Raw genomic sequence first — 14,968 nt, forward strand, 5'->3', positions numbered from 1 at the left:
ACTCAATCAATCAGTCCCTGAAGTCACATTTAAAACCTTCAAATAGTATAGAGATGAATGAAATTCCGCTAAATTGGACCTTGGAAAAAGATTTAATTATGCATCAACTCAAATCAGAAGTGATTCAAATTGTGGTCGGGTTGAATTGTTGCACTACTACTTGGAAAAAACATTTGTACCCCTCCAGAAGTCCTAAGCAAAGGAAACTCATTTCTTATGCAATCAAAGGAAACAAAACAGTATATTTGGCATTTCAGTTTCATTTTAGAAAGTAACATTTAAGTGGGCCAACTATGAGATTTAATAGGCAGGGAAAATCCTGATGCACATTTTTTTGTATACTTGATGGTGAATAATTTGGAGGAATATCTTTAGTCATATCTAACCTAGATTCTTCCATGAATCTGTGATTTATTTATAGTATTCGATTTCCCCAAGTGCAGACTCTTCATATTAATCCCCATCAACCTTCCCTCTCTCTCTCTCTCTCTAGCCTTTTTTAAACCTTAGTTAGTTAACTGCAAAGCAACAATGCTTATATGTGCCACTAACAAAATCTATCATGTTTAATGTATGATGACACTTTTTTTTTTCTTTTACCCCACCCACCCTGCTCCCCTACGCTCTGTCTCTCCTCCTTTAGCCCTAGAGTCCAGTGAGGAAACCAACCCCAGTGATGTTTCTCTTGACACCAGTGCCACCACCATTGCCTCTTCCGCTACCCAGCCCTCTTGTTCCCCTACTGAAGCCACAATGGACCTGACTTGCAGACCTCGAGTAAAACGCAAGGCCACCAAGCCTCTCGGCGGTAGTTTAACGCCCGCCGGTGGGGGCGTCGCCGCCGGAGGGAGCTTAACGGACATCGTCCTGAAGCCGGAGATCCAGACGGACGACGCCACGGACGACGAACATCAGTCTTCTCAGCTGTCAGCCCCTGTAGCGTCGGACGAGCCCAGCCCTGACCGCCTCAACAGCCTGGGCCTCGACCTGGCCTGGATGCAGGAGAGGGTCAGCCATCTCGGGGCGGCGTTTGCAGTCGCACAGCTGGGCCTGGGGAACACAGAAACTGGCCACCCCTCGGCCTCCTTCCCGACGCAGGGAGGAGACAGCCTGGACGGCCCTCCCACCATGCTCTTCCCGGGCGGCGCGCATGAAATGGCCGCCTTCGCCGCCTCCTTTGACATGGCCGCGGCCGCTGCTGCTGCCGCCGCCGTAGCCGCACCTCCACCACCGCCTCCTCCGCCTCCTCCTCCCCCGGCTCCTCCTTCTGCCGCGACGACCAGCCCGAGGCGGCCTTACAGGAGTGGCGGCACCCCGACTAAAGAGCCCATGGTGTGCACCGTCTGCGGGCGCGTCTTCCCCAGTTCAGTCGCCCTGGAGCTGCACCAGCGGGTGCACACGGGTGAGAGACCCTACAGCTGCCCCCACTGTGGGAAGGGCTTCGCCCAGCCCAACAACCTGCGGGTCCACCTCCTCATCCACTCCGGGGAGAGGCGCTATCGGTGCACACTGTGCGGGAAGAGCTTCATCTCCTCCAGCCACCTGAAGAGGCACCGCACGGTCCACACCCAGGAGAAGCCCTACAGCTGCTCGCGCTGCGGACAGTCCTTCAGTCAGATGTGTAGCGTTCGCCGGCACCGGCAGCAGTCGCAGTGCGGCCTTTAGATTGAGAGGCCGAGAATAGCGGGTGCGGCTGAAGTGGGCGGAGGGGTTCAGTGTCTAGATCGGATCCTTGTAAAGGACGGACTAACTAGGCCGAAGTGTTGAGGTGAAAATCCAAATCCCTTTAAAAGGGAATTCATGCATCTTATTGTCGCAGTCTGAGAGAGTTAAGTTGATATCTGTGAGCATGAACACGACTTCTCTCCCAAAGATAGAAACAGCTCTAACCTGTGATGTCACGAAACGTAGAGTTGATACTTGTCCTAGATTATAGGAGTAATATGTGAATTCTGTTTTAGGGTGGATTTCCCCTTTAAGCACTCTCGACATAAGCATTCTCCTTGTTTCAAACTGAGAGAGTAGCACAGAGTGGACTGTAAAAGACTGAGCATGACGGTGTTTGAGAGAGTGTGCCGTAAAAGTAAATCTTAATCCATCCATTGGTCACAAAAAGGTTATTTTTGTGACGCACTATCCACCAAATCGCAGATACCCAAACGCACAAAATGCTAGATAAAGGGTGATGATGTTTATGTTGGATCAGTTTGGCTGATGATCGGAGCACACAGCCATCATCATTTTAGATTTCCACCAGCCAATTGGTGAAATAGTGTGAACCTTATTTTGAGTCACTTGACAGCTCCGTAGCATTTAAGTAACGATGGAGTTGAGATGCGTGACAAAATCAAGGTAAAATGCACTCTCCATGTGCTTACCACGAGATGTTAAGCCCCTTAAGTAAACATAAATCCATCCTTGCCTTATCCTAGAGTGACCTCTAAAGCCAGATTCACACTTCCAGACTTTACTTTTGTTTTCTTTCTACTTTAGGACTGCTTGCACTACAAGATTTAATTGCTCACACTACAGGGACACTGTTTAGATGTAGAGATTTCCCTATAATCATGATGACATCTGAGACAGAGTTTAAGTTCTGTTGTCTCCTGATGTGTGATTTATTTTAAGTGACGTTTCACCTTGGTAGAGCATTTACTTTTTTGAACATGCAAACCACTACATGAGTTCAGTGTCCAGCATTTAACTGCCCTAGAAATCTGTCGGCCCCTTGAGAGATTACCTGCATTATCAATAATTGCAGTTACTCCTGAAAAGTACAACTCATAATTCGTATGTGTTAGAATTATGATTTTTTTTTTGTAACTTTCAAAAATGAAAGCACTTGAACCATGTAAGTATGGACAGTCAGTGCCAGTTTTGGTGCTTGACTTTTCATGAACTGTTTTCTTTTTCTACCTAAAATGGGAAAATGTTCTACCGAAGTGAAATATGTGCCCATTACCTTTTTATATTTTGTCCTAGCTAAAAATGCTACACATTTTTATTGTTGACATTTGAATGCTGTAGCATTTCATCAGGACCTGATGGCGTAAATCCATGTTGGAGGCTAGTATTAAATTCTTTTAACATTTTTACATTTTAAGGCATTTATAGGTGGCGCTCTTAACCAGAGAAACTTAAAATGAGTGAGCAGTTAGGAGTTCAGTGTGTTGCTTCAAGGCACTTTGACCACCACCCAACCCCCCCCCCCACACACACACACACACACACACACACACACACACACACACACACACACCCCAGTTACATTACATTCTCTCTAACCACTGGGCAAAATTTGAGGCAGTGTTGATGCACAATTTTGACAGTCTGTTACTCATATTGCTACAGTACTGTATGTACCTGTTGACAATCATGCATGTGTCATGATGTGGACTTTTAGTCTCCAACGTGACATTTGGGCAGGTAAAGATAACATTTTAATCTGATTCCCAATTTTATATCGGGCTACCTTGACATTTTGAAGTTTAGTCAAATTGTTGGAACAAAAGTTCAACATTTGTCCTTTAGTTTGTCTACAATGGCATATTGGCACTGTTAGCATTCTGTATTGAAACCAAAGAGCACTATTAGCACCTAGCTTGCAGCTAGCTGTCCTCCTTGGTTTAAATGAACAACACAAACAAGCAATTTTTTAAAGAAAAACTGGAGGATAAATATTGAAACTTTTTCCTTTAGAGTGTGACAAATGTAACATGAAGAAACATATCTAAAATTCACAAGTTAACAAGCCAACCCGCTACTACTGCTATCCATTGATTTTCTTGAATAATGCTAAAGCCCTGGACGGATAGAAAGCGTCAGATGATAGCATCAACAAGCACACCTGCTGTTCCCAATAGGCCCTTTTCACAAACATGGCTGCCGTAGGGTATAGATTGGTTCTCACCATTGCCAGCAATGTTAAAAAGCCAACTTTCTGTCACCCATAACTCTGTCTGTGATCACTTATTTTGTGTTTCACATAATGTATAATACAATACAGGTGTTGTCACTGACATATCTTTTCGTTTCTGTTGTCAGACGACTGCGCAACTATTAAAAAAAGTGATTTGATCAAGGGTCACAAAATGCTAACAGTACAGAAATTGGCGTTAGCCTTGGGTAGCCAGTCAGCATTTTGTGACCCTCGATCACAGTCACTTGCGCAGTCGTCTGACAACAGAAACAGAAAGACGTGCATACACTGACGCTTCCTACCTCTCCAGGGCTTATCAGTGCCAAATGAAGCAAAAACTTGGACAAAATTCGAGATGTTAAGGTATCACCTTTAAGGATTTTCCATTACACCCCTATGAAATTTTTGCCAGTTTTCTGAGAGCAGTCCTGTGGTAGTACTGACAGAAAAGTCTATACTAGATATGATTACACCCTGGAAGCCCATTCTTGAAAATCTGTCTTGAATGGTAAATTTTGGTGCTTAGTTGAAGAAATCTTGTAGTGCGAGTCCATCCTAAGCCTGCACCTTCCCATGGCACTTCATGTAGGTATTGATGGTTGTTTCCATCACACTAGATGTACAGGATTATTTATTTATTCCTCAAACATGTCCTGAGAAAAAATTCTGTCGTGTTTCCTCTGGAACTTTCATTAATGTCCTCTTTTAAGTTATATATATATATATATATATATATATGTTTCTACATAGTAATAGCACCACACTTTTCTTCCAGATAACATGGGCAGAGTCTTTTTTTTTTTTTTACATCCAACCAATTCTGTCTGGGTGTGAAAGTAGAATTGAAGATGAATAGAAATGGATACCTGCACACTGGAATATAAAAGGTTGCAAGTAACGCAAGGGAGCAAAAATCCAACCGCGCAGGTGTCTCTTTCATTTTGTTCCCGGTCTTTGTCTCATCTTTGTATCGACATCTTCCACTCCTGTGAGAAGGAGATCAAAGTGAACTTGGTGACCACAGTAACACTCGAGTCTCATAAACACACTTTTGCCCAGGGAAACCTCAGTTCAAAGTTTAAATACCCCTTGGCGTGATTTCAGAATTGGACAGTTAGATGAATATCATTTCAGCATGTGGTTCCAAGTGTTTTAGGGCAACTTTTTGGACGTACAAGGCCCAATTTGACCAAGTCTGCAATGCTACACATCTTTTATTCCCGCCACCCCAATGGTCTCCTCAACATTTCGCAGGTTGAAACCTGAGGGATAGCAGCCCCATTTTATTTGAATCCTTTGTTCTCGATTCAAGAACAACGGATTGTAAAAAATGTAAAGTAAACAAAAAAATAACAGAAAAACGTGTTTGTATGTGTAGCTGTATGGAAGTAATTGGCACTAGCTGTAGGTTTCACAGCCAAAGTAAATATTTTGCCTTTTAGTATTCTTTCAAGACATGTTACAGTGTTTAAAATGTATGGTTATCATTAAACATATAAAAGGTTTGCAGTTAACTTGACTCTTTTGTGGGTATCTGTTCCGTTGTGTGATGTCTTATATGAAAGATTTGGACTCATTCAAATTGAACAAGGTGATGACAGGGAGGTAAATTATTTATTTCACTTCAATTGCGATAAAATAAAGTGTGTGTGTCACTTCTCTTTCGACAGATGACAATCCATTTCCTAGTGATAATTTTATCTTTCATAAATCTGACTCCGCATCATTAAAACCGCATCTGATTGTCACTTCCTGGCCAAGTCACAAACTCGCAATGGTTACCCTTTGACATAAGGTCTCTAGTGAGATTAGGTTTATAAAATCTATTATATATATTTTCTATTTTATTTTTCTGAAATTTTGTTTTATTTTTTCCATTTTGTTTTTTTCCTCCACTGGTACTTTTGCTGTTTTCTCTACCAGTTTTTACCATCAGTATGCGCTTAAAAAGTGACACTTTTCTTGAGGTTATTTTGATTAAACATGGTCATTTCAGGTACTAAGCCATTACCTCTCCAGTGCAGTCAATGTAATGGCAGACAACTGTTACCCTGATGGATAGAAATCAATAGTCTACTGTGGAAAAATTGATTGAAGTTCCATATTCTCAAGATATTCACAGCTTCTAAACTCAATAATTCTATTCAATTTGTTCCATGAAGTAATCTATTACTTTTATCAACCTCTATCAGCAACCAAGGAAGTGCAACTATGACAGCTTTTTGGCAGTTTATAGTGACCTGTAATTGACACAAATAATAAAGTCACATTTTCACAATAGAGAGGAGTAAGCTAGTAGATTAGAGCAGAGATACAACAGAAATGTCTATTATATATATATGTCTACTAAAATGTATAGCCTTCCTATAAGGCTTGTAAACCAATTTAAGATATCTTAACAAAATATACATGAAAACAGGAGGACATACATGGGTAAAATTGATTAGCATGGATTAAGTAATTGATACAGCAGTAGATTTTAGAGAAAAAAAAACTATATGCCTAGAGAGAAAGGCTATTATCTCAGACTTCACTGACACTGAAAGGTTCTGTAACAGCTGAGCATTGCATTTTAATAATTGATGAATGGCTTAGACATCCGACTCAGCGGCCTGGTGTTCTCCCTCCTCTCTCAGCCCGGCTTCAGCTCTGCCACCAACCAGGTTATAGTAAACCTCGGTACGCTCTTCTCTCCCTGGTTCCTGCCTCCTGGTGGCCTGGAGAGACATGGCAGCATGGCTGAGGAACTTAAAGTCACACTGATTGTGTTGTTTGTTTTGCCTTTTTAGCTCATTCTATCATACCATACATGTATATCTATTTATGTAAAAAAAATGACGAAATTTGTATTTTATTGTATTTTTTCATAACAAAATCTCAAATACTTTTACCTCCTGGAAAATGGAAAATCTTTAGTGGTGACATCATCGTGTACCAGGAAGCGTTAAAAATTCTAACCAGTAAAACCATCACAGATTTCTGAACACTCCCGCCACTCCCATCAAATAAAACTGTCTTTCTCTCCCTAACTGACATCCTATTGGTTTACACTTTTGAATGATCCTTTGCCGCATTATGTCCCGCCCCAATATGCTGTTTCAACAGGAAATACATCACATTAAGAAAGCAGGATGCTCTCAAAATGCCCTTTTCATTGGGACTTTAAGTGACAAAATCTTATTTGTCATCTAAATACGTGAATAGATAATTAAGAAAATGAAAGGTTTCTGCATGCAAAAGCTATTTTAACTGTAGGGTTAGAAGTCATTAACTACACTTTTGTGTCCTGTGATGCCAAAGATGTTGACAGATGACAGATTTAATTCAAAACTATACTTTCCACTAGTCACACCCCTCTCAGTCTCTCTGACCAATCAAGTTAAGAAGTTTAACACACATCAGAGCACAAGGGATAGATAAGAATGGTGTGACATTTCAAATGGGCCATGCCTACAGAGTGCGGTACAAGTGCAAAACCCTATTCAATTTCTATGGGCAAAACAAAAAATCGTCATTTTCTGTGGTTGCTTTTTCTGTGTTCTAATAATTGATGTGAAAAGTATATGGTGTTGTTAATTGCCTGTAACCCTTTCACGTCTATCAAACAACTGCATGATCATTATAACTGAATTATCTGGAAGTCGCAAAATGCTAACAAGCTAGCAAACTTCCGTGGAAACGTCTGTTCAAGAGAGTCGTGTTCGCATTTTGAGACTTCAAGAAAAAACATTTTAATGATCTTGCTGTTTAACAGGCATGAAAAGGTAGCAATAAATTATTTACACCATATACATTTCAAATAAATTATGAGAACAGCACTTTGTAGGCGTGGCCTTTTTGCCGCATCATCTGCATTCTTATCTATGGCACTGTGTAAGACCACTCTCTTCTTTTGAATGTGTATTTCATCAGAGAGCAGTTTGACTGAGGATGAAAGGGCATGGCATCAAATGGATGACTGTATTTACCTTACAGCGGATACAGAGGGCAGTGCTGGATACCGTCAAAGTCAGCGACACCAAGCCAACCAACCTGGTGATGAAAGCTGGCAGAGCAGAGGCTGGAAAAGAAATGCGTTCAATCAGGAAGTGGAATGGAATGGAATCAGGAATCACTTTAAAGGTCCCATATGATCCATTTTTCATTAATTTGTTTTCAAATATACTCTGGCTCAGGATAAGAATAATGTTCTTCATGATGTTTTGCAGATACATGTAGTTTAGTTAAAAGGGTATTTACTGAACTAATTTAAAGATCAAGTCGTCACAATACTGCGCCCTGATTGGCCGATTGGACAGCAGCAGCTCTTCTAATTCAAATGAGGTAAACCTGCTCAGTTGAGGCTTTGCAGTTCACTGGCCTGGAAATCCATGGAAGGATTTTAGTATTGTTTTTAATGTGAGAACCAATCAGGACCAAGAACAGTTGCGATTGGAATTAGTCTGGAAAAAATGTTTTTTGATCATATATGTATATAAATAGGAAAATTTGAATTCCTATAATATGGGACCTTTAACATTTGCTAACGGGATACTCTCAGCCTACAAATTCTAAAGTTGCATCTAAAGTAAAGGTCAAAGGACATAGTATGACTTTAAAACCCTTATTTATTCTAATTTAGTCTTACTTTCAACAGCGAGAAAGACAAGCTCGCTCTCAGAGGAGAAGTTATGGTTAAAAACATAGTTGTGATAAACACAGCTGTAGTTCCCTTGGTGGACGTCGTCTGCAGCGGGAAAGAGGAAGTGGGCAGAGTGATTGACAGCCTGCTGGGTCTGAGTGACAGTTTGGTTGAACATCAGGCTGAATTGACCTCCTGGGTATTGAGGCTGGATGGAGCAGCTGATGGTGAAGTTGTGGCCCTTGAGATGCTGCAGACCCTGCTGCTGGCCCTCAAAGGGCCCAGCCATGGAGGAAGAGATGCTGATATTAGGGTGAAACAGCAGATCTGAGAACAGTGGAGAGAATTAGTTGTCATTTTTGTAAACCATACTATTTCTCACAATGTGAGTGGAGGGAAATGACTGTCACTATATGGGTCCTCAGTGGCATAAACTTTTATGTACATTCATTTTGACTGTGAAATAGTGTGATTTAAATAATCAACATCAAAGGTATGCACATATGATAAGTAAATCTCTGAACCCAAAAGTGATTTGTTATGGCCAGTGGCATAGTGGTAAATGAAAAGGTGGTAAACTATGACCACAAGTCAGTGATCATCATAAGGCAAACAACCACCAATATGAATAAAAATCAGTTATATTTTCAGAAAAGCATTCATTTATGCCTTTTTCCTGCAAAGACCCTATACTGATAGAACTTAAATCAGTTCGATAATATGATGCATAACTTGAATTTATGCCATAAAGGTTCATGTCAGCCTAGAAAGGTGCTAAACTGAGTTAAGGTGGGCTTACCCTCCATTCTATGGAAGCATATAGTTAACGAAATTCAAATGTTAATGCAAATTGTAAAATGAAAATGCAATAAAACAATTGCAACCCTTTTTTCATTTATGTGTGCAACATTTAAGTCATAATTAAAATGTAATAATAACATTACATTTGCATTTTCTTGCTCCTACCATCATACAGCTATGACAATTTGTAGAAATTAATGAGAAGGCCATTTGACTGAAAGACTTGCTTCATGGTTAACAATATTCAAATGCTGATTCACGTGAAAAGAGAAAAAAAGAGAAAAATAGAAAGAGAACAAAACAAAAAAAAATCATTTTGACCCAAACAGGACAATTTGCATTGACATTTAAATTAAGAGTAAAATTAACTATATGCTTCTATACACTAGATCCCTGGTTATGGCCATTCATACAGTCTTCTGTTACCTTCGCAGACTACCGTGACGTTGACACGAGAAGTAAAGGCGAAATCGTTCACTGCTCCACACTCCCTCAGCATAGGCTCGGGCCCAAAGCAGTACATAGTGAGCCACCATACAGACTGTCTGGTAGAAATGCGATCGGTAGCCGTAGAAATCGCAGAGCCGCAACCTAGCTGTTTACACACTACAGCCGCTGATCTCAGAACCCAGACATTGTTTCCATAGAAAAATGGTTTCGATGTGTTTTTGTAGTTCCACTCCATGGTCCCAGCACAGCGGCTGCCTCCTCCCACCAACCTCACATCATCAGGCGCTGGACGAGAGAGACCAGAGACAGAAATCCATACAAAAGAGACTGCACTCTCATATTAGTGTTCAAGGCATGACTAAATGATGCTGTAGATGATGTATGATGCCTATTCAATTGCTTTATTTAAGCTGAACTAGACAACTTCACAGCCTACCCATATGACAGTAAGTAATTTGATTTATTAAGGGGATGGGATGGGGATGGGAAAAATCTTGCCTAGTGCAGCTTTAATCTTTGGACAATGTACATCACTTTATTTTTAAGGTCATAATTCCCTCTACTTTGGCTAGGTTCTCCAACATCTAACAAGATCACCGGCTCTATAGGGGGAACCTATGGTGTCAGTGTGAAGTTTCTATCATGGATTTTTTTGAGTTATAGTAGTACAACATAATGCCTTACCATGTACCATGGTGGCGGCACAAAATGAGTAGTGTAACAAATTACTGCTCCACGGGAGTAATAAATAAACTAATGTTATTACTTTTGAAATAAGAACGAGTGATATTAATTTTTGAGACATGACCATATTTTCCCCCCATACCTGAGCAGGTGAGTCCGACAGCTTTGCAACGTGGGATGTTTCTAGCGGAGTCTGAGGTGGCACAGTCCAGGAGAAGGGACTCACTGCCTCGACATTGAATCTCTTTATTCCCCATCGGAGCCTCCACTTCACCATAGAGCGCCCCCCGGAGGGCTGAAGGAGCCCCACAGCCCAGCTCCCTACACACCACCTCTGCATCCTGCCAGTCAAAGTCCGCTTCACACAAAGAAGCCCAAGACTGACCGGACTTCACCTCCACTCTGCCTGAGCAAAGATCTGATCCGTTCTCAAGCCTCACAGACTCTGAAAAAAGGAGAATGTAGAGTGAGATGTACACTATTTCTGTTTCTGGTGCTTCCTGTCTTTTGCACCTGATGGTTCAACATGAACTGCAGAGAAAGTGTGAAACCACAAATATCCGCCACAAGAAAATCATACACAATCATCAGAATCCCTAAAAAAAGAGGCTGACTGGTGTGTTCTTAGAAAATGTTAGGAGTTGAACTATAGGTGCTCTTTGGTGGGGTACAGTCAATAGTGAAAGGCTGATTAAAGAGGCCGCACTATGGAAGACTAGAGAGGCTAAAACATTTTTTTCAAATACTATATTGTTTTGAGAAGAATTCAAAATTAAACAACCTACTTGATTGCTAATGCTGCATTTCAGTCAATGTTGGAAGTGCTAAATTCCCAGCTAGTAGGTTGTAATTACAACCTCCGACTTCCTGCTAAATTTTCTTTGCCCCAAGTAAAAATCCAAATAATGTTATGACAATATTTTGGCAATGTTAGCTATCAGTAAAAAGTTGATCTGCACAACAGCATACTGCTCCAAGACATTTATTTACTAAAAGTTTCGACCTTGGTCTTCAGGTATGGTTAGCTAGCTAGTTAGCATAAAATGTTAGCAACAGCAAGTGCAACTTTATATTCCAATATATTCCAAATGTATGTGTTTAACTATTTACCACACAGGTGATTTGATAAATTTAAGGGCATGTAATGCTGAAAATCAAACTTAAGTGTATTTGGAGGATTATAACAAGTCAAAAGTAATGCTGTGTAGCGTTTACAGTGTATGTCGCCATATTGATTTAACGTCAGATAACTGCATCTCGGGAAAACTTGGTGTCCAAGTTTCCTATTTGGAATTTCAACTTGAAGGTCTGTTCCATGTTATTTTTCCTATAGTAGAAAGTGGACATTTCTCACTTTTTAACGTCTAATTTTTCAGCACTAATGCAGCATTAGTGCAACCTATTTTTTCTTCAACTTTTTTTTTCCTGTGGTAAGTTTAACTGAGTCACATTTTATTACCTGAGCAGGTCACCTCAATGTTGGCATAGGATGCTTTGGTGTCAACTACTTTTCCACATGCCTTGAGTGCAGACTCGGTCCCGTCACATTCAATTGGCGAATAGCCCCACACCTGTCGGTCTACAGGACTCATACTCCATTTGGTTGAGGCCGCAGAGCCGCAGCCCAGCTGTCTACACAACACAGCTGCAGACCTCATGCTCCAGCCAGAGAACGTATAGTCCAATGGTTTCCACCGTCCCTGGTGTTTCAGCTCCAGTTTACCAGTGCACCGGCTGTGTCCATCCACCAACCTCACATAATCTGCATGGACAAAGATAAGAGATAAACTGGTGTATCTCTATCATATACCTTATACTTCAAAACAGCATACAGCAGAAATGTCCAAAAATCATCTAAATATTAATTTCAATGCATTTGTCAATTTTATTATTTTTAAAGGCATTTGTTTTACTTGCAGGGAATAGACCAAGTTTTTGGGATTTGTTCAATTTAGTTCAATTTAGCCATGAAGTGATGACAATATACAGACACCTAAATCATCCTTGTGTCCCTGGGAGATCATTGGCTCCAGTGTTCTATGCTAACACTTTAAGTTACATTGTAGAAGTGGCAGGAATGCAGAGACGGACAACTTCTCTTGTTGACTACATCAACTTGTGTGTCATTTATTTTTAACCCACAGAGCAAGAATATTTACCTCGCGCTCAAAAACACAACACTACGTCGAGCTGACGTCAGACTCAGAAAACCAGACTTTCTTAAAGGGACAGTGTCTCCTTAACCCTGAGAAGCACACAATATAACTGCATGTGTTAAACATACCCAAACCACAGATTATGGTGAATAATGTCTATAGAGTCCGCCACAACATTATGCTGAGTGATAGTAAGCAACTAGCATTATCCAAAAGAACCTGAGCTTTTAATAATAACAAAGTTGTTCATGGTTTTTATTATATGGCCTGTAGATTCATATATTTAAAAAATTAAATATCATTTACTCAAAATACTTGATGTGGTCAGGTTTATTTTTGGAACTATTTCAGGTGAGTAACCATGTATTCATCCGTTGCACAGTGATTTTTAGGGGTACACAGTCTCCTATCAGCCACCACCATCACTTCCTATGGAAACAGGGAAAACAGTCCCTGGTGGCTCAAAACATTCTGTTACTTTTGTAGCATATTTTGTGTGAATTTTACCAATCTCCTACACACAACTGCCAGACTTAGCCATGTGTCATTTAATATCACTTATCATTTAGCTTTAGAGCTGCTACAAGTTCATTTTCACTTTTGAGATAATGCTAGTGGCCTATACTATCACTCAACATAGTGTATGTTATTGAGCCTACTATCACTCAATGTAGTGTATGCTAAAGTGTTGGCATGGGGTGCCGGAGCCAATGATCTACCGGGGACACATGAATGATTTTGGTGTCTATGTTCTCATCACAAATCAGGTAAGTTGACCAAATGGGAAAACTTCCCTAAAGCTTGTGTATTCCTTTAAGCTTCAAACTGTTCTAAACAAGTAAGCTCTACTCAAATGTCTACTAAATAGCCTATGGGCTTTCTGATGTGCAGTTGTGAACTTGCAGCCCTGGTCACCTTTCAGACAGAAGGCCAAGCACAATCACAAGGCTGGAAGTGAGAAGTCTGCTACAAACTGACAAATCATATTCATTGTAGGTTACCTGTGACAGTGACAGAGAGGGCCTCACTCTCAGAGGAGAAGGTACGGTTAAAAACATAGTTGTGATAAACACAGCTGTAGTTCCCTTGGTGGGCGTTGTCTGCAGCGGGAAAGAGGAAGTGGGCAGAGTGATTGACAGCCTGCTGGGTCTGAGTGACAGTTTGGTTGAACATGAGGCTGAATTGACCTCCTGGGTATTGAGGCTGGATGGAGCAGCTGATGGTGAAGTTGTGGCCTATGAAAAGCTGCTGATCCTGCTGCTGGCCCTCAGAGAGCCCAGTCACGAGGTACGAGATGGTGATATTAGGTTGAAACAGCAGATCTGAAAACAAAGATAAGAACAAGAAAAATGATGACGCTATCAGCAAATATACACAAAATATATAAATATAAGCAAATTTACAATATAAAAGGCCAAAGGGGCGTAATCAGAAAGGAAGCCTTCATAAAGGAAGCTCTTTCACATTAGAAGTATATATGTCTACTAACCTGGTGGTTCACTGTCTTGAGCCTGGAGAACTGAGGAGAAAATAATAAATTGTAAAGCATTACATATTTATTGTTTTATTAGAATACCAGAAAATGTCTCTTTAAACTGAACTCTACTTAAAGCATGGCAGTGTACTTGTACTTCACTCACCTAATTTGCTTATATTTTCTTTACAGATGCTGAAGAACACGCATCATGCATGTGTAAGTTACAGTAGTTTGAAATATTTATAACACAATCTCCATGCATTTTTTGTGTCAATTACAGAGGAATTATTTACACAAATGCCAATCATATATTTATATACTCATATAGAGAATTCATGAAGGCTGAAGTTTTGCACTAGCAAAAACCTACTTCTTCTAACATCAAAGTTAACCCATATCAAAAATTATGTTTATTTTATTACAGTGTAAAAAACTTACTTAGTACACTTCTTGTAAGTATACTTTAAAAAATACACTTCAAGTTTACTACGTTTTTGTAAGGGGAAGTTTCCACATAGGTGTTCTACTGCGCTCCAAAAATAGCACAAGGGTTAGTTACTTCAGATTCAACATTTAGCATCTCTAAAAACATGATTAACGTTATTTTTTCAGCTTGATACTTGACTTTTACTTATTTCATGAGAAAAATGTAAACATCAAATTTAACATGATACGTTTTCAAGGTCCTGTACACACTTTGAATACAATGGAAGAGAAAATATAAACGTTTTACACATATTTTCTTTCTCTTTGTTTTGACTGATAACTGAAGGAACTTTCCCATGCAATTTTTTTATCTTTAAAAAACGTTTTTATGGAGTTTTATGTCACCTGAAGATTTTCTACCAATGAGGTCCTCC

General features: G+C 40.2%; 1 protein-coding gene across 1 annotated transcript in view; it reads left to right on the top strand.

Annotated features, from left to right (window-relative positions):
• LOC139925043 (uncharacterized) overlaps positions 1-14,968 on the top strand; it is a 64,542-nt gene that overhangs the window by 26,846 nt on the left and 22,728 nt on the right. The window contains exon 11 of the mRNA XM_078290151.1: positions 1,365-1,626. Within this exon, the coding sequence (XP_078146277.1) occupies positions 1,365-1,626 (262 nt within the window). The remainder of the gene's footprint in view (positions 1-1,364; positions 1,627-14,968) is intronic.

This window comes from Centroberyx gerrardi, chromosome 3 (assembly GCF_048128805.1).
Source record: "Centroberyx gerrardi isolate f3 chromosome 3, fCenGer3.hap1.cur.20231027, whole genome shotgun sequence".
NCBI classification, from domain to species: Eukaryota; Metazoa; Chordata; class Actinopteri; order Beryciformes; family Berycidae; genus Centroberyx; species Centroberyx gerrardi.